The 20,369-nt window shown below is 40.8% G+C and overlaps 1 protein-coding gene across 4 annotated transcripts in view; it reads right to left on the bottom strand.

Annotated features, from left to right (window-relative positions):
* Window positions 1-20,369, bottom strand: part of FARP2 (FERM, ARH/RhoGEF and pleckstrin domain protein 2) — a 77,295-nt gene that overhangs the window by 48,614 nt on the left and 8,312 nt on the right. For all 4 annotated transcript variants that reach the window (XM_031505660.2, XM_031505662.2, XM_077785588.1 and 1 more), the window contains exons 2-4: window positions 19,336-19,559; window positions 4,655-4,759; window positions 3,198-3,240 (exon numbers count right to left, since the gene is read on the bottom strand). In XM_031505660.2, the coding sequence (XP_031361520.2) occupies window positions 3,198-3,240; window positions 4,655-4,759; window positions 19,336-19,539 (352 nt within the window). In that variant the 5' untranslated portion in view covers window positions 19,540-19,559. The remainder of the gene's footprint in view (window positions 1-3,197; window positions 3,241-4,654; window positions 4,760-19,335; window positions 19,560-20,369) is intronic.

Here is a 20,369-nt window from a genome sequence, read left to right as displayed (position 1 = left end):
ACCCAGGGACAGGGTCCCAGAAGGAGAGCAGAAGGGAGACACATCCCACAGGCTCTCAACACCCATCCCCTACTACCAGGACTGTTACCAGCAGACCCAGCTAGCACCCCATGCAGATAAAAGGGTGCTTGCAGCCTGCTCCCAGCATGTCTGGTAATACACATTACCTCGCATTTCCAGAAAACTAATTTAATTTTCAAAATTAAAGAGAATCCTGGATCACTATTGGCAGCCGTCCATAGTGCTCTAAATTAACAGTTCCAGCATCACAACTCAGCCTGTGGAACCACAATCCCTGCTTCCCCTGGCTTTCTGAAGGAATTACTACAGAATACAACAGTCTCTCACCATGCAGCACTGTTTTCCCATTATTTTTCCTGCCTGAAAGCAAATGAGACCAAGTATTCCAGAGGCAGGCAAAGCACTGGCCAGGCTGTGCTTCCAGGAGCCTGCTGAGCATCCACCTGATGTCCACAGGCACCCTCTGGACCAGAGCCAGGCAGTGCCCCCAGGGACTCCTCGTGCCACTGCTGTTTCAAAGTAAACTTACCCAAATTAAAAATAAATCAAACTTGCTGGAGCACAAGCAGCCTGCTTTAATTTATTTTAAGCACCAGGATCTCTCAAAGCTTAACAGAGTCCAGTTTAACCCCATCAGCCCCAAAGTACACTGATTTCTTCTTCTGCAATATCTGATTCCCAAGGCCAAACATTCCTTCACTCATCCTCTCGTTTGCTAATGAGAGAATAACAAACTTTGCTTTTTGACAAGTAGCTGGGAGAACTCACAGGCTATCACAGCTGTGACAAGAGCAGCTCCCAGCCTCCAATGCCAGAATTACCAAACCTTTGGTGAACAACAAAAAACCAAAAAAACTAAAATCCATATCCTAATTACAATGTTGTATCTAGAAATGCAATGAGGGTGGAAATAACACCCTTTAATGGCACAGAAAGCCCACATTTGGCAGAGACTAAGGATCCTACACTTCTAGACTGTAGATCAAGTGAGGAAAATAAATAGTTTCAATGATTCCAGTTAAAAGACCAAAACTTTACATCAAATTTCTGAAAATACTCTGGGCCTCTGGAAGACCTTCACAAGGTTAAGAACAGTCCTGCACAATACTGATGTCAGTCAAGTGGAAGTATCAATGTGGGAGCGATTTTGGCAATGTTTCAAGCATCACTTACATCAAATGATAATAAATATCAGAAATTAAAAACATAATACTACATATTTTCCTCTGTAGCACAACCCTCCTCTCTTTGTTTAGGCAGTCTTGCCTTTTCTCTATGAATAAGTTCCACTCAAATTAGGGAAACACTTGCCCAGTCTTAACCAAGATGCATAATTTATTTTAAGAAGCCAAGTCTGAGCAAAAGAAAGAAATAAAAAGGATGTGAGGAAAAATTATCCAGGCAGGAATGGTGAATACAACACTGTATTATATCAAATAGCAGCATCTCAGAGAAGGTACCCAAATGTCAACCTGATACTGTGTGTCTGTTAAGGAGGCTGAAAATTTGGATCCAAACTTCCTATCTGGAGTGATTCACTAGTAAAACTGACTGCATTCATTTGAAGTTAATTTTAAAACTCCAAACCTTATCACACAAAGTTCAATGGATGTCACAAAGCCAAAACTAACTGGGAGCAATCCAAGAACTTCTGTTTTTAGAGAGGATGTCAAAGATTCAGAAGTGCCTATGTGCAGGTACACAGCAATCACCAGCAAGATCAACCAAGTTTGAGCAAGATGACCTTAAAGCCCATAAGTGTTCCCCTGCTGCTGAACTAAAAGTTAGAAGTTTAACTTCAAAATCATTATATTCTACCTTTAAAAAAACCAAAAACAAAAATAAAAAAAAACCAAATAAACCCCCAATATATAGAAAATAGGACATTTCAGTCAATTTAAAATTGATTTCAGAACATGAACATTTGCCAGACAACAGACTGGTATCTCTTACAGAATAATATTAACAAAAAAATTAAATACATCTTTCTGTTTCACTGGCACCACAACATGGGTGGCAGACTGTAAAGCAGCCATAAATCTTAGTAGATCCTCATTATTTTAGACCATTTTAAAACAGTATTTGTATCATCAGGGAACACTATCTGTGGTCAAAGGTCAAGTTTATACCACAATTTATGTAGTATATAGGAAAGGATACAGGAGTAACCAAGCAGCACTGCAGATCCACCTGATCTTTTGACTGGGACATAATTCCTTCTAGCCAGGAGGATATAAAAAGACAGCACTCCCAAAAACTTTTTGGCAGGGAAAACAGAGTGAAAAAATTCTGTACTCTCCCAAAGGAGCCTTATTTTATAGATGATTTGGCTCTTCTGCTTAAAAAACAGTGTTGACAAAAGTCAAAAATCATGACCTTAAAGTCAGAAAATTAGCTGAAATCGATGATTCTGTATTTTTAGACAGAAGAGTAGCTAAAAACTACGTCCCAGAACTCATTTTCAACATATTTCAATCAAGATTTGGAAAGGAGCAGGAATCCACCACACCCTCCTGGTCTTGTTCCTTCACAAAGCCTCTACAATCAGAACCACAAAACAAACAAATTGCTTAACTGTGTTCCACAAAGGAAAAAAACAAAAAGCTGGATCTAATCTTTCAACATCTGAAGAACCAACCAACAACCTGCATTCCTCAACTGTTTTGGGCCTTTAAAGTGCCTCTCACATGAACACTTTTTAGGTGGTATAGAGACAAGACCACACTTCACAGCTGAGGCAGAGACTCTGACATTGCAGCCAGCACCCAGGTGGGAGATGCCCACCTCTGCTCCTCCAGGGCAGCTGCTCCTCAGCATGTGGAAAGAGCTGCCATGGGAATCAGCCAAAATGTTCCTTTTTCTTCCCACGGTATGACAACACAGCTTCCAAAAGCTAACAGCAAGTGTTGTATTTCACTTCACTATAACACCAGCTGAGCCAACCTATCCAGATATTTATCAGACAAAGAACCCTACCCGCAGGAAGTTTCCATTCCACCCACCACACAGAACCTATTAAAATGTCAGGTTAGCATGCCCCAGCAGGAATCACTATCACCCTTGCCATGTGTATTTTACAGGGAAGCATAACCAGTAAATCAAGTAGTAATTGTGAAAGCAACCCACATAAAGAAGATGCAAATTAAGGAAAACTTCCTTTTTTTAAAACTACTTACTCCGTACTTGTTTAATAACAGGTTTCATAGGTTCCAGCCAAATCTGAAATTGAAGAGAAAAAAATTACAAACTTACATTCTTGTTTAATATAATATGAAAACATCAAAAGTAAATTCAAATTAAGCAGTTATTTATGAGTAGCATTTCTTCCTCAATGCAGTAATTCCTTTGCTCTACAAAAAGTGTATTTATCTATTTGAATTGACATTTTTCATGCATCAATACAAAAGCCACTGATCTGTGCTTAAAGTTCATCTGGACAGAAGAAGAGTCAAGTCAGCTAAAGCAGAGTCCCAGTGCCAAGAGTGCAGGAGTCATGCCAAAATCCACAGTCTGACAGGAGCCAGGCTGCAGCATTACAGAAAATCTGCAGAACATGGAAAGGTCCAATGTTTTTTTCCCTTCCGTGCTATTTCTGTCACTCTTACCTACCTACTTAAGGCTCTTGACTCAATATTATTTTCCCACCATTTTTTCTCTTTTGACAAGCACATTTTAAAAGAAATACTATTGTTCTAGTAAAAGGAGCATCCATAAAGGTAATCCAAAATATTCTGGAAGCTCAACCTTTTATTTTCCCCACTCTTCCAAACAGAAAATTGTTAGAAGACAGTTATATTTGGTCATTACTAGTTACTGCTCTGTTTGTGAGACAGCTGAGGATTTTAAGAACCTTATTAGCTGCAGGAACAGTTTGGACACCATGCACAAGCAACAGCAACTAAACAAGCTTTAGTGTATTTCCTCAGCTCAAGAGCAGCATAGTTTAGTGCCATTAGCATTCCCTATGTTCTCAGTCATATTCTCATAAATCTAAAAAAAATTAAAAAAAGGTTCAAAAAACACAAAAGAAATCAAAATGAAAGGAAAGTTTGGGGAACATTTTCCAGTTTAGAAGCCACACTGTCCTCTTTGCAAGATACAGGATAAGTGACTAGGAGGCTTAAAGGTGTCAGCATTGATCTAGATCAATGATTTAAAAAGCTTGCAGGCCCGTGTGCCTCCTGAGGTTTGTGTTGATTAGAAAGAGGTTTGTAATGGCTCTTCAGGAAAATTAATTTAAGACTGAATTAACTGAGGATAAATATGAACACTACCAAAATTAAACACCATAATTTGATTTTATAAATTCTCTGCCGAGGACACTTTGAGTTCATGTTTCTCCTTTCAGAGGAAAAGAGGGTTTTATTTCTGTCCCTGTAAGTGGCAACATCAGCAGCTATTTAACTGCTTTATACAATTTCTGAAACATAACAAGAAGCAGGATCTGATTCCTCCCTTCTTCTTCTGATTCCTCTTGTCATTCTGCTGAGTGAAACAAATTTACAAGAATCCAAGAGATAATCCCACAGGAGACTACAGGAAACTGCAGCAGACTGAGAAATTTTTGTCACTCAAGGAACTGCATTCACCCAACCTTTTTATTATGCCAGATTTGTCAGGGAACTGTACGCACCCAATATGACTGGATATTCTGGAACTCAATTCCAAAGTAGTCTGATTCAATCAAATTCAGATGCTTGTAAACTTCTGTCAATAACGTCTGGCCGTAACATTTTGACTAAAGAAGTAGTAGAAAAAAGTTACAGTGAGATTAATAACAATAAAAAAGAATAAGTTTACAGCAAAAACAAATGGCATCTTCATAAACTGGAGAAAAATATCACAAATATTTTTCACATTGTTCTTGTCACTCTAACACACAAACATCTAATATACAGGACTCCATACAAAAATCTTTCACAGAGCCAGAGGAACTGAAGTTGAAAGGGCCACTGGAGGTCACCTACACGGAGTCTCCTGCTCACAGCAGGGTCAGCAGAGAGCTGAGCAGACCAGCTGCGGGCTATTTGCGGCTCCCTCAATAAACCCACACGTTTGTTTGTGTAGCTGAGTGCTGTGGCCTGGAGCAGGAGCTGCCAAATCCCTGCTCCACACAGACCCCTCACTCCTCCCCACACCAGGAACCCCAGGCCACACACAGCCTTTGCACCAGCCAGGCTCGAAATGCCTGCGGACAGCGAGAACCCAACCAAACCTCCTCTCACCACGCTGGCTGCGGAATCCTTTCAGTGAATCTCTCCCTCAGACTCACTCACTAACCCTTTCTGAGAGCCAGGTTAGGGGCAAAGCCACAAACATCAGCAGAAAGCAGCTACAGCAACACAGGAGAGAACAGGAGACTTCCACAGCACACCCAAACCAGCGCCACTTGGGGCTGCTGGTTCAATCACCCAGCTTGCTCTCAGCATCTCTCACTGCAGCAGGCGCCAGGAGAAAACCAGCATTTTTGAACCCACACATCAGCCCATCTGCACCACTCAGGAAAGACTCCAAAGGGCTGTCACAGCCCATTCCAGCAACACACAAACCTAGCAGGGTGCAGCAGGAGTTGCATGGCCACCAAGCTCCACCTTGGGTCACGAAGCATCCCCCAGCCGTGGTGACAGGGTGTGGCACTATTCTGGGTTATCCAGCAAAACACACTGGCAGCCAGCCAGTGGTTCTGATGCCACCATGGTTTTGTTCATTTTGAAAAATTCAGTGATGAAAGACTCTGTGACTTTCCCCTCAAAGTAGGCACAGAGTTCTGTAATGACTCTACATGCTCAGAATAGTACCTACTTTAAAAATATTAGGCATTATAATAAATTATCACAGAATCACAGGATGAATTGGGTAGGAAGGGACCTTAAAACTCATCCTGTTCCACCCCCTGCCATGGGCAGGGAATTTCCCAGGTTGCTCCAAGTCATGTCCAACCTGGCCTTGGACACTTCCAGGGATCCCAGGGGCAGCCACAGCTTCTCTGGGCACCCTGTGCCAGGGCCTCCCCACCCTCCCAGGGTAGGATTTCTTCTCAACATTTCATCTTCTTCTCAACATTTCATTTTCTTCACTTTAAAGCCAAAATAGAATTAGAATAATTCAATACAATGAAAATTAAAAATATCTGAGAGCAAGAATGTGCTATTTTAGGCTTAAAAGATAAAAAACAAGGGGAACATTGGGGAAATAGTTTCACATGACTAAGGTGCATAAAAAATTCAAAAGTAATTGCCTCTTACAGGAAAAAGATATAAACTGCCAGTGTTTTTAGAGCTCTGCAAATGCCTCTGTAACACTTTAAAAACTCCTAAAATTTCAAGGAGAAAAAGTCTGAACAGCCCTGCAGTGCTGCAAATCTGAAATAGCTTTGGTATCTGCAGTTGTGTGAGCAAAGCTGACTGAATCCAACCCTATAACCTCAGAGAAAAGCATAGAATCAGGACAGAGAATGACACAGGATGGTTTTGTATCTCTCACTCAGGCTTTCACCACCCTTGGTACCTGTAAGAGCAACCACAGCTTCAGTCGGGTGAATTAATCAGGTGCAAACACAAGTCATTCAAAAAGTTTCTTGGTATCACACTGGCTCAGGCCACTAATGCTGAAACCTCTAAATAAAACTGCAAGTCAGGAGAAATGATGCAGTTCTCAGTGACTGCAGATGGTAGAGATGCCAGGCTGAGTGCTGACATGGCACATGAATATGAGTACTCCTCTCTTTCTGAACAGGTCTTGTGATGTTTAAAAACGCATTTCCTTGGTAAGAATACAGCTGAACTTTTTTAGCCAAAATCTGTGGTGCCAGAAGACTCTGTGGGTATGGATTTTGGTTCTTAAATGGTGACAATGAAATAAGGAATGATAAGGTAATGGCAAGCCACATCTCCAGACAATTACATTATTTCTCTGCTGTCTCCCTGCACATTTCCCATGCAGGTTACAGACTCTGCTACAGGAGACATTTATACCTGGATAAATTAATTTAGGAAATCAAGTTTTTACTTTTTAATTGAAACAGATTTCTTGATATTCCCAGAATTCACAGAATGACTGGGTTGGAAGAGATCTTAAAGACCATTGAGTCCAACCCAGCTCCAACACCTCAACTAAATCCAGTGCCACATCCAGGCTTTGGTAAACACATCCAGGGATGGTGACTCCAGCACCTCCCCAGGCAGCCATTCCAGAACTTTATCACCCTTTCTGTGAAAAACTCTTTCCTAATATCCAACCTAAATTTCCCTTGGCACAGCTCAAGGCTGTGTCCTCTGGTTCTGTCAGTACTGCCTGGGGAAAGAGCCCAACCCCACCTGGCTACAACCACCTTTCAGGAAGTTGTAGAGAATGTAAGGTCACCTCTGAGCCCCCTTTTCTTCAGGCTGAGCACCCCCAGCTCCCTCAGTTGTTCCTCAAGCTCCCTAAGTCACTCCTCAATGGACTTGAGCAAAAACCTTAAAATAGTAAATATCCTCAAATATAGTAGGACCCTTGTTTTTTAAGGTACATACCCACACATCTGTAATTGTACACCTCCTTTTCCCAGGCCCCACAGGAGGGAACACTTTTTCAGCCAGCAATATTGGTGGGGAGGCAGCAATACCCTGACCAATCTCATGTGCAGAAAATGGGGCATGCACCTTACCTTGCCTTTTCATGGACAAATCTACAAACCTTTAGAAGCCTCTGAACAGGATGCATCCTATGACCCAAGTCCCTGATTTCTTATTTGTGAAATAAAAAACAATTCTGAATCCAACCACCTTTTGTTAGAACTGATTCACTTGGATTAACTCCTGAAAGATGCCTGCTAACAATCAGACAAGTTTTACAGACAAACTGTGTGCTGCACTGATCAAGGAATCTGTGTGCAGGGCTAGCTCCATACAGGCATTACAATTATCCCAGCAGGATTCCAATACACAGCTTTCTTCCTTTTCAACTGAGTCATGTCTCCTGGCTCCATCTAGTTCTGTGCCTGAAGACAACCTAGCTGCCTTCATCTCCCCCCAGAAAAAGAGGTTTTATGGCACAGATTCCTGGCACTTCTCCCCTTCCACTGTCAAGTGCACACTCCTTCAAGAGAAACTGGAGATGAAAAATTTAGATAGTTGGAACTGGAAGCATTTGGCAACCAAGTAAATTATAAAGGTACCAGCCAAATGTTAAAAGTGTAAAATAATTTTGCTTGTGCTACCAACTGTAATTTTGGGTGTTATTTACAGTGAAAAGCTAAGAAAAACCCCAGTTTAAAATCAGTATAGTTTTGCATCCTTCAAAGGATAAATGTCACAGTTTGAAAGAACAGTATTAAGTTTATTTTAAAATTAAAATGGGGTTCAAAAGCTTGGGACAGAACACAATATTTTATTACTATGCTTCAAATTCTTTGGGAAAACTCCTCCTAGAAGTATTTGGTTTCTCAAGTTGTTTATTACATTTATAACCATCCTTTCCGAAGAGCTGAACATTTTGAAGTAGACAGAAATGAAAGTAACACAGTGGGCAGCTCCATGCCATTGTTTAATTTGCATAAAAGCAGCACAAAGCAAAATATTTGAAGTAATTTCTTAATTACTGTAATTTTGACATCAGGACAAGTAGCTGCATGAATGCGTTTCATAAAGGTCCTGCTTTCAGTACAAATCCACAACATGGCATACTTTCCATTCCAAACTTCTCAATTACTCTTTATTTTCTGCCAAGACAATGACTACTGATATTTGTGAATTATTTCACATAAGGAAAAAGAAAAAATGGGGTAAAAGAACTAAATAGGCAGCTAACAACAGCTTTCCTCAGTGACCCTGCTCTAACTGTACTGTAGATAATTATAACAAGTCATCATTATAAGTCTGATTGGTAGAATAGATTAATTTCAAGTTGATTCTATAGTGAGATGAAGCTTTAAAAGTTCCCTCAGCTGTGCAAGTGTCAGCAGGTATCCTGACAGCCAGTAATGGCATGGAGAGCCCTGTGAGGCAAGAGAAACTCCAAACCAAACCCCAAAACCCTCGCAGTGCTAAGACAACATCAAACAGGAACAACCATTCCCAGCTGAAGGTTCTTGCCTCACAAAGATATCTCTATTTTTTACTTTATCAGAAGAATAAACATACTTAATGTTAGGAATGCTTAGGACTGAGGAATAAAATATAAATAATTTTTTAAAATGTACCAACAGCAGTTATTTTTCTTTTATAGAACAATATAATCACAGGATGGTTTGGGTGGGAAGGGACCTTAAAGATCATCTCGTTCCACCTCTGCCATGGACAGGGACACCTTCCACTATCCCAGGTTGCTCCAAGCCCTGTCCAACCTGGCTTTGGACATTCCAGGGATCCAGGGGCAGCCACAGCTTCTCTGGGCACCCTGTGCCAGGGCCTCACCACCCTCACAGGGAATAGTTTTTTCCCAATATCCCATCAATCCCTGCCCTCTGGCAGGGGAAGCCATTCCCCCCTGTGCTGTCACTCCATCCTTTGTCCCCTGTCCCTCTCCAGCTCTCTTGGAGCCCCTTTAGGCACTGGCAGGGGCTCTGAGGTGTCCCCAGAGCCTTCTCTTCTCCAGGTGAGCATCCCCAGCTCTCCCAGCCTGGCTGCAGAGCAGAGGGGCTCCAGCCCTTGGAGCATCTCCATGGCCTCCTCCAGACTCGCTCCAGCAGATCCATGTCTTCCTGATGGGGTCCCACCAGAGCAGAGCAGAGGGGGAGAATCAAGCCAGCTGTTATTTGCTGTTTTCTCAAATATCACTCCTACATGGCAGATACCCCCTCTGCCATAATGTCTGAGCTTAGGAAGAGAGAAAAACAAACTCATAGCTTACGATTTTCAGTAGACCATGGCTCAAATATTATCAAAATCAAGGCTTTCTTTCTACCTCCCAAACTTGTGTTCCAGAACATTTAACTCTCTGCTTCCACATACTTTAATTTAAAAACCAAAAACCCCCATATTTTCATAAGGACTAATACTCTCATCTTCCAAAACTAGCAAGCTGCCCTTGCTCCAACTTTCCAAAAAAGAAATCCACTTTTGGCAGCAGATAAGCTGGGAGGGAAAATCAGTCCAAAAGGAATGAGTTTGGAAAAAAAAGTTATAAAGCTGAGGTGTAGAATGGAAACTCTTGTGCAGCCAGAGCCACTGGACCCTACCACCAGCAAACACCTTGGATTTTTGTGTCACAGAAATCTGCATTTGTCAGGAATCCAATTCCTCTAGTTAATTGTGGATGTGCATGAGAGGCAGAAGTTTAGATTTGACATCATCACTCACAAGCAGCCAACACAGAGCACCCTGTGAATGGCCAAGACAAACTAAACCGATAAAATAAAGGCCACTTCAACACGGATTTTTATTGGTTTTTCTTCTTTGGGGCACTTTAGCAGTCTTCCTAATAAAAAGTGATTTTTCATCTTTTGGCAAATTAAAAAAACACACAATTTTCAACTAAACATAGACTTGTTATTTCCTTTCTTAATCAGAAATATGCAAACATTTTGGTGAGTTTATAGCTCTGTTTATCTCCAATCCTCCTGTAATCTGTTAGATCTCTGTCCAAATGAAGCGTGAGACAGAAAAAACATCCTCAAAACTCCCTGTTAATAATCATCATTAATTCCACATATAAACAAAACTGCATTTCTGAATACAGGGCGGACATCAGAATATTAGAAAGAAGGAAATAATTTAATATGGCAAGGAATACTAGTCATTAACTTTGTGCTTTCATGGCTGAAACAAGTTGACCTTACAGCTCCATATCTAGTGTTCAATCTGCAGACTGGAAAAGCAAGAAACAACTACCTTCCTCTTCAGTACTTTATTAGTTTTCTCAATTTTGATTTGAACTAGTAACTCCAATGAAAATAATCCTTGATTCCCCACAAAAACAAGCACCAGGTAACAACTCTGTCAAACACTGTTTTCATGTGTTCAGCCAAATTGCTTAAGTACTATTTTATTTTGATCATCTGAACATTTAACAACAACTTTCATCTTCAATTCTTCCAATTTTTCTTTTAACTCTTTGTGAAGAAAAGGGTATTTTAAATACATTTATTTTATCCACCCTTCTATACTGATAAGTCCCAACTACAGGTTACTTTAGTAAGACCACACCAAGAATATTCTGCAGAGCATTTAATATCTTACAGAGCACAGGTTGTAGCTTCATTATCACAAAATGAGATAGAGCGCACTTTCATCTTGAAAGTTCTTCTTTATGAAAAAGAAGAAGTTATTATGTTACAGAAAGAAGAATTATTGTGTTACAGTATTTCCACATAGCATTGAAGTACCATTTACTGAACTATGGAAGCTGCAAATCCAAATAAAAATCTTGGAGCTATTTTAAGTTCTATTATTACACTCCATATTGGGCATTTTTTGTTTAGAAAAAAAAAATAAAATTCTAAGATTCTCTCCCAGTGATTTTTTTTTTGTCCTAGGATTTCAGTGGTTGGTTTTGATGTGGTTTTGTCAAGAGTTTTTTTTAAGCAGAATCCACAGCCAGACAAATTATTCTAGAAATGGAAGCCTCTGGCTCATTTAATTAAGGTTAGCTTTAAAATTATGATCATTTAAAGGATCATTTAAGGCAATGTCAAAGCACTGAACCAGCTCTACCCAACAAACAAGCTTTTCCAGAGTGGCTGGACTTGCTGGATGCCTGAAAGTAGGAAAACAGCAATTGGCTGACATGAGAAGACATTCCCAAAAAGGAGGGAATTACGTGAATGAGATTGGATAATGTATACTTAGGTAGAGAGCACATAGAGACAAAAAATGGTCCTAAGTTTTTAGAAATGGTGCTGTTCTGAAATACCTGGACTACTTGGAATAAAACTGCTGTAGATTACTTGGGGAAGAAGGAAGCCACATAAATTAACACCATGGGCCACATCCTTGGAGAGTTTCACAGGTACTGCTGGATGATTTGGCAGCAGAGTTCTTGCTTCTTAATAATTAAACATCCAGGTGACAACAGTGACAGTATCACAGAGAGGAGCAGCTTTGGGGTAGCTGATCCCAAATTCAGGTTCATACCAGAAGGTCTAAGTACCTCCTTCGTACACACAAGCTAATAAAGAGAATGAGAAGTCAGGAGACTGATCTCAATTTTTCCCCCTTGAACTTTGTTCTTTGCACAAAGCCCTGAACCTTTCTACAGCCATTCCCTCGGGCCTGGCCACCCCACACACTCAATCTGTTGGTGCTTCTGGGATCTTGCACAGTTTCATTTCATATGCATGTATATGCATCTAAAGAAAACTCAGTATTTTTAAGTCATTTTAAACATAGAAAATACTCTGTTTTCCTCTGTTCATAAAAAAAAAACCCTACCACCTCACTAAAATTGCAAGTCTTTCTCCATTAATTATGCTTTTGCCTCAAAACCACCATCCATGCCCACATTCACCAGATTTGATCTGGGTTTTCATGGAATTACAGAATAGTTTAGGTTGAAAGTGACTTAAAAGCCCATCTCATTCCAACTCCTGCCATGGGCAGGGACACCTCCCACTATCCCAGGTTGCTCCAAGCCACATGTAACCTGGTCTTGGATACTTCTAGGGATCCAGGGGCAGCCACAGCTTCTCTGGGCAACCAGAGCCAGCACCTCACCACCCACAAGACCCCCTATCTATCCCTGCCCTCTGGCAGTGGGAAGCCATTCCCCGTTGTCCTGCCACTCCAGAACCTTGTCCCAAGCCCCTCTCCAGCTTTCTTGGAGCCCCTTCGGGAGCTCAAAGACTGCAATAAGGTCTCCCAAGAGATTTTCCTTCTCCAGGATGCACAATCCCAATTCTCCCAGCCTTCTCTCCTAGGAGAGGTGTCACAGCACCCAGGGACTGTACTTCCCCTGCAAGGTGTTAGGCTACTCCAGGCTGACACTTCTTTGAGGAAATCTGCCCAAAGGAAATAGTTCAAAACATCTAGAAGACAGTTATAACAGACTCTTTGGACAAAAGACAAATACAAATTGGGTACTTTTACAGAAAAGGCCAAAACTCCCTTTTGTTTTGTGCAAAACTGAAATGGTATCAGCTGTCCTAACATAACTCCCCACTGTACTTTGAGCAGAGGTTTGATAACGTGGTGATGGGTTAATAAATACCTACAAGCCAGATTAGATAAGGCCAAGCTTTTCTAACTTCCCCCTTGCCAGCAGGGGTTTCCTACACCACTGGCTTCAGGCTATCTGCCTGAGAAGTGGGCTGAGGGCTCAACAACACTTTTCCTTCATTATTTCAGTTGAAAACATGTCAGACAGCTCTACCGGAGTCTCCACAAAGCTTTGGGGTTTTCCCCCTTTTCTAATTCTTGTTTTTATTAATGAATGACTGCTTAGTTACACAAAGGGGCCCATCCCCCTCCCATATCCAACACTAAATCATGAACAGTAAATCTCTCACACTAGGCATTGTCACCATAGCACAGCATTTTAAATATTTAATATATACAGTCTCTCTCTTACCCAAGTAGGCAGCACTGCCCTTTCCAAACAGGAATTTGATTGCAAGGAGAAAGGGCTGACACACAGGCATGCATTTGCAACCCTGTTTAGCTAAATGCACATCCCCAAGTCTGTGCTGCTCTGAACCCTGAGAGAACCATGACACATCATCCTCGCTCAGCTCCAAGTCCCTTTTTCCAGTAGGCACAAACGTAAAATTTCTCTGATCTGCCTCTCAGCACACTGAACTCATGTAGCTGTCTTTAGCTGCCTGTGGGTTGATTCTTGGTTTGCTTTTGAGTTTTCTTCCCTTCCAGGCTCCCTATATTTTACAGAATTACCCATCTGTGGGCCCGACCTTGAATGTTACCCACACCCAGAAAAGGTTTAAAAGATTTCCAATGGCCTTCTTATTTTTGGGCTTTATGTGGAATACAGCATTTCCTACAGCCATTTTGGTTGAATGGCATAAGACTGATTTCAGCTGATTTTCACTATCCTACATAACTAGATTATGAAAACAGAAACAAACACCTGCCTAGCCATACAAACTGTTATGAATTCAATCCACTACATTAATATTTCAAGGACTGTAATAATACTTGATCACCATTTTCCTAAATGGTTTCTGTGTTTTAAGGCACGTGCACATAATCAACTTTTTGTACAAGGATATTCAGATTGTTTTTTCTTTATTGCAGTACAACTCAATTTTCTTTACATATAGTATGACACCTAAGGTCAAGAGAACTGTAAAATAATAAATTTGGCTTATACAATTTTAGTTCATATTTTTCCTTAAAAAAAAAAAAAAGCAAAACCAAAAAACACTCAAATGAACAAAACATACACTCTAAATTCCTGTCAATAAAATGGCTGTGGTTTCACCTTTCTCCACCCCATGCCACATTCCTACAGAGCATCAAAAAAGTCAAGTTTCCAAACACAAAATAACAGGCCTAAAAAATATATAGTGGAATCAAACGGCACACAAAAGGCAAAGCTTTAGTTACCTTCTTTTTAAACCCTATGATAATTGCAAATTTAAAATAGTGAATTACTAACTTTCTCTTCTGAGGTCAGATAAAAATAAGTCCTAAGGCAGCTTATTTGCCATATTTAGGAGACTCAAACCGAAGCAATGACAAACATCTGGCTATGATTCTTTTTGGAATTTTGACTATTTCTTCCTGGCTAGGGAAGAAAAACACTGTGAGCTGACCAACAGCACCTCGATTCCTCCAGCACAGCACTTAATAGGATTCAGCAGCAGACTATCCCTTGACTACTCACATATTTAAGCTGTTAATACTTTCACAGCACAGAGGGAGAAAGCCTTCATGAAAGGAAGGTCTGAGCAGGCACAGGGAGAGCAAGGCAGAGGCAGGAGGGCACAAGTGCCAGAGCCAGGACTGGGCTGCCTGTCCCAGCAGCTCCTCATGGCACACAGCAAGTGCTTTTCAGTGCCCACAGCATCATCCCAGTGCTCAACATACACATATTTCTTCCTAAAAATTGCTCAATAACAGCAGTTAAAAGTTGCACCATTTCTGCATCATGCCCATGGAAGTTCTTGGGGGCACTAACACTACCACAGTGCTGCTGTGAGAGCAGCATTTTGCCATGTGAACGAGTGGGAAACACTCTCTGCAAACCATGGGAAGGATATTGCAGTCAGATTGCTTCCTCTGCCATCCCAAAAACTTCCTGCAGCCCCAGCCCAGCTCCTGACTTCAGGGCCTCCAATGGCTGGTCAAAAACAATGGGCATCCCAGGGGAAGCCACTTTCATGGCACCTTTTCAATCACAGATAACTGCAAACTCCACAGAAACCAGAATAACTGGAGTTATTATATTCCATTCTAAACATAAGGATGGAGAATAGCTTTGCACTTTTTATTAATGCAATTTATAGATTTCAATAAGCCAAGGAAGTGCCCAACAAAGACACTATCACTATCAAAGTAATCATCAAGTACACATTTTCAGCTTAGGACAGAATAAGCCACTTTGGTTTTGTAGTAATGTAATCGTTTTGCAGGGTACACCAATGAACACCAAAGCAGACAAGAGCAGTGAGAGGACACTAATTAATAAGAAAACAAATGGGGGAATTACAGTGTAATCTTACCTAACTAGCCTGTTCTCAATAATGGCAGTGGGGTGGAGCATCTCCCTGCTAGGGGTCCACCCCTATCAGGGGGAGAGGGACACCTCAGCATGGCAGGGGTGCAGAACATCATTACTGCATTACATACAAAAATAAAATTTAAAGAACAGATTTCTGTTCTCAAAACAACCCAACAAAGATTAGCACAAAATAAAAAAAATCCAGTTTAAATTTTACCTTAGAATGGAGCAGGCAGGCAGACCCTATAATAAAATGTACAAATATTTTTGAATCCCAAATTTCATTTGACATCCCAGCAGAAGAAGAGGAAGTACATGCCATTGAAGAAGCATCAAGTTCTCCCCAGACAATTCAGTAAACTTGAAGCATAATAATATAAACTACTTCTTCTGGGGCACTTCCTCATAGCATAGAGAATATTTCATGTAGAAGAATTTCCTAAATGACACATATTTCTTACATAAGGAACAACACAGAGGCCAAATATTAAACATCATCTGATGGCAGCAGTTTCATTAAATGTCATTTTGGTGAATTCAACCTAGCCCAGACCCTTCTATGTAAGAGTCTGCCACATTTTTGTGCTGATCAAAAGCCTCCAAGTTTAATCTGTTCAAAAAAACCTGGAAAGCTGGCAGAACTTCTACTGTAAAACCCTGATTACTTTGAAGTGTGCTCACAGTCTGAACTAAATGTAATGTGCCAATCATTCATCTTGTAGTCTGCAAAACCACTCTTTGGACAGATTTAGTTTGAAAAAGCCAGGTACTCCATGAAATGGTACATGCAAGATTTGATCTGACTAAATAAGCTGGCTGTAAAAAGGGAAAAAACCCAACTCATGGAAATAATTAATATTGCAGCCTAGCTTTGAATGGATATGTTTCATTCTCTCTTCTCTTTTGGAAGGGAAAGGAGAACCCATAAATAGCCCATTTTCAGTTTTTTTAAACTCCAGAAAACATTGAGTATTTCTCCATCCCCTAACATTCAAATCAGATTCACTGGAGAAAGGCTCTGCCCAACATACTTTAAAGAATAATTCTCTCTTAGTAATTAATCAAATTCCTACTAAGAAATCAAACCTTATGAAACAGATGGGGAAAATGGACAGAGACAGTGGACTTAAAAGATGGTAGAACATAGCTATGTAGAACTTTTAGCAAACTGTTTCAGATACACCAGTAACACAAAGAAAAAACTGCTATTTCCCATTTTGTTCTCTAACCATTCATTACCTCACTCTGTCAGTCTCTTTTGTTGCTCTTTGGCAAGTAAAAAAGTCAAGTGGGCTACCAAAAAGGGCAACCACCAACTCCTGCCAGGAGAGAAGCAACTGGTTTAAGCACTTCTTGGAGAAAGGAAGGGATGACAAGGTAAACCTGCATGGATTAAGTTGTTACTGTGGCTACTCTCTTAATCCCATATGGTTAAAAATGCTGCTGTGGCTCATTTTAGGCAGGGAGGCAATAAACAGGGCTACTGGGCTACTGCATCAGGCTCCCCACCACACTGCACAGGGAAGGGTCACTCCAGGAGCTGATCCTACACTCTGTCTGTCCTTCCATTGACACACCATTTTTCCCAGTAAAAAGTCACTTGCCACAGTTCTTACAGAAACAAGAGAAAATCATTTGAATAGGAAAAAAAAAAAAAACAACCCAGACCACCTTTTGGTATCACCCACATCTCCCTGAGCAGGCAGTGCTAAATCCCCATGGGAAAGGCCTGTGTGGCACTGCACTGACAAACTACTGCTGCCTTGAATCAAACACAAACTCCACAACATCACATCCTGCTTTCACATCTAGTGACGAAAATTACAAAAGCAAAGAGAAGTGGGCAAGTAGCATGGCAATCTGATCTAGGATAGCTGCTTGGCCACCAGTTTCTCCAACTGCTTTTTGAAAAATTATTGTGCTAGCATGCACCACCTATTCAGCAATGTCACTGCCTTTTCCTAATGCCTGCCCTCAATCCCAAGTGAAAAATTCCCATTTTCCATGACAAACAGCAGTCAGCAATTCCTGCTATCCCAAAAGCTCACCAAAGAAATCAGGCAGATGGTCACAGTTTAATACCTCATGCCTGTTTTCTATCATTTGCTACCTTATTTAGCCAAAACTGAAAGGCAATGGAGGCAGTGTTAGCTGGACTGTAATGCCACAGCTGCTGACTCTTTCCGTGCTCGGTGCTCTGAAGCTGACCCAAGGCTGACCCCTTTTCCTCTTCACTCACAGCATCAGCCATGAGGTTTCTAAGTCTTTCAGTTCCAACTGATCTCATAAAGAAAAGCAGTACAATATTCATTATGGTCTCAGCATGCTAGTGCCTGAATTTGGGTGTTTCTATGGGTGTCATAATCAGAAAGAGCTTTTCAGGTAAAGAAAACTAAGACAGCTCCTAGTTATGATTAACACATACAACACAACAAGCTGAAAGCCCCATAAACCTGGCCTTACACCGACTTTCAAAATTACAGAGCTGAGGGTGTTGCTTGGGTTTTTTTTTTCTTTTGTGAATCAAAACACAAAAGCACCATCTACATCATCTAGGAAAAAGAAATAAAATTATCCTTCAAAAGAACCAAAGTCAGCGGATTTTCTAAAAAAATATTCTAACATAATGTAAAGGGAAAAAAGAGGCTTTTGTGTTCTGTGTGGTACATGAGGGATGGGTGGGTTTGCAGTACCAGACACTCTGTGCTCAAGTGGAAGGATACAGGCACAGCCTCACTCTTTAAAAAAACAAAACAAAACAAAAAAAAAACCCACCAAAAAAAAAAAACAACAACAAAAAAACCAAACAACCACAAAACCAGATTTCTTATCTGAGACTTCAACAGCTGGACAAAATCTATAGAAGACATCCCCAAATCCACTATTTCTCCAGAGTTCCACAGATCCACAGAAACCTTTTTCACTCTATTTTAAAAACCCTTTTTGAGTCTATGAAACACACTAAGGCTCCAAGTGGTTATTATAAATTACTGATTACAGTTTGATACTAATAATATCTGATAACTAAGTATCTTCACTACAACACAATTGTTTTCTAACAACAGTTCTCAGGCAAACTAGAATTAAACTCAAGAGGTTAATGCTGAAAATGTAACAAGAATTGGAAGGAAAAAAATAGCTTCAAAGCAGAATCTCCCTACTTTGTGCATGGCTTCTATGTCTTATGTCACATTTCCCCAAGCATATTTTTAAATAAACATTTTCAGAAACCTGAACTGACACTGCTTTGGTGCATCCCTCCTGAAGCGTGCTGGCAATCAAAGACTTTCAAATAGGAGCAAGTTTACTTGTAGAGGATACAAACCATTAAAATAATTAATATAAATTAGTAACTAAGGCACAGCTCTTCTGTTCTCCCAGCTGCCAAATTGACAAAGCTGCATGTGGCTCAGGAAGCAAGAACATTTTGGCAGGAGACAGTTGGTGTTCCCCCAAAGCAAACAACAAATAAAGACTCTCCTTACAGTAGATGCTTATATTTAAAGTCTGTTAAAAACACAAAACATCTGTTATACTTGAAAGATTTTAAAAAACAAGCCATGCAACTGATGACACTACTTGTAAGCAGGTAAATCCCAACAGGAATCTTCATTCACATATTGCCTCAAAATGTCCCAGCTCTCTACAGAGGCACATCCTTGTGAGCTTTAAATTATCAGAGGCTCAGTGTACTTGAAATCAGGTTTAAATATCTCTTACCTCAATGTCAAGTACTTCCACTGTGTTGTCCAACATCTTGATTTTGACGGGGAGGTCACGCTCATGTGCTTTGGCAGGTGATGATGCCATGGCAGTCAAGAGGTTCTGTCCTGGCTCCAAGGTACTCACTCCTGAGGTCTTCTGGGCACCCAAACGAGAGCCCGGCGTCTGCAGAATTCTGTATGTTCCTTCTATCTCTCCCATCTTCCAACAGCAAGCAGAGTCTGTAGAAACATGGAAGGAAACAGCCTGAAAGATTTTACACTGACATTCTGTATGAAAATACCACCCACTGAAGAACTGTAACAACATCCTCATTTAACACTATTTATCCCACTAGCAAAATCAGTAATAGGGTTAATGAAACTCTGGATAAGGCTTGGAGCAAACTGGTCTAGTGGAAGGTGTCCCTGACCATGGAAGAAGTTGGAACAAGATGAACAAGATGAGCTTTAGGGCCCCTTCCAACCCAAACTATTCTATAACGACTAAAATCCAACAGCTAAGAAGGAAAAGCAGGAAATAAAACCAACCATTCTGAAGCCTGGTTAAGAAATGGGGTAGTCAAACTTGTGCCTTCTGCCCTCTCAACATGAACATTTTTGTTTCTGACAAGGTTTTTCTGCTGATAAGCCTCCTCCCACCAGCAGCATGAGCACTGGGGACAGTGAAGGGTGAGGTAGGTACCTCTCATGGGTACCCAACCATCCCACTGACTGCACATGAGATAAGAACTATTAAATTCCTGCATCCCCAAAATGATGACTCATGCAAAACCTTATCTGCTGGCAGCTCAGAGCCTTTATCAGGCACTGCTACAAGGCAACACAAAGAAAAAAATGTTCTTTCCCATTTTGTTCTCTCTCTCCATTCGTTACATCACTCTGTCAGTCTCTTTTCTGGCTCTTTGGCAAGTTGAAAAGTCAAGTGGGCTACCAAATAGCTCCTCACCTCACTAAGAAATTTGTGCTTAAATCAGTGGGCAAAAATCTCAGTGACAGAGACTGACGCTAGTGAATGTAGGTTGACTCCTA

This window comes from Lonchura striata, chromosome 10 (genome assembly GCF_046129695.1).
Source record: "Lonchura striata isolate bLonStr1 chromosome 10, bLonStr1.mat, whole genome shotgun sequence".
Taxonomy (NCBI): domain Eukaryota; kingdom Metazoa; phylum Chordata; class Aves; order Passeriformes; family Estrildidae; genus Lonchura; species Lonchura striata.
This window is presented reverse-complemented; position numbering and strand designations above follow the sequence as displayed.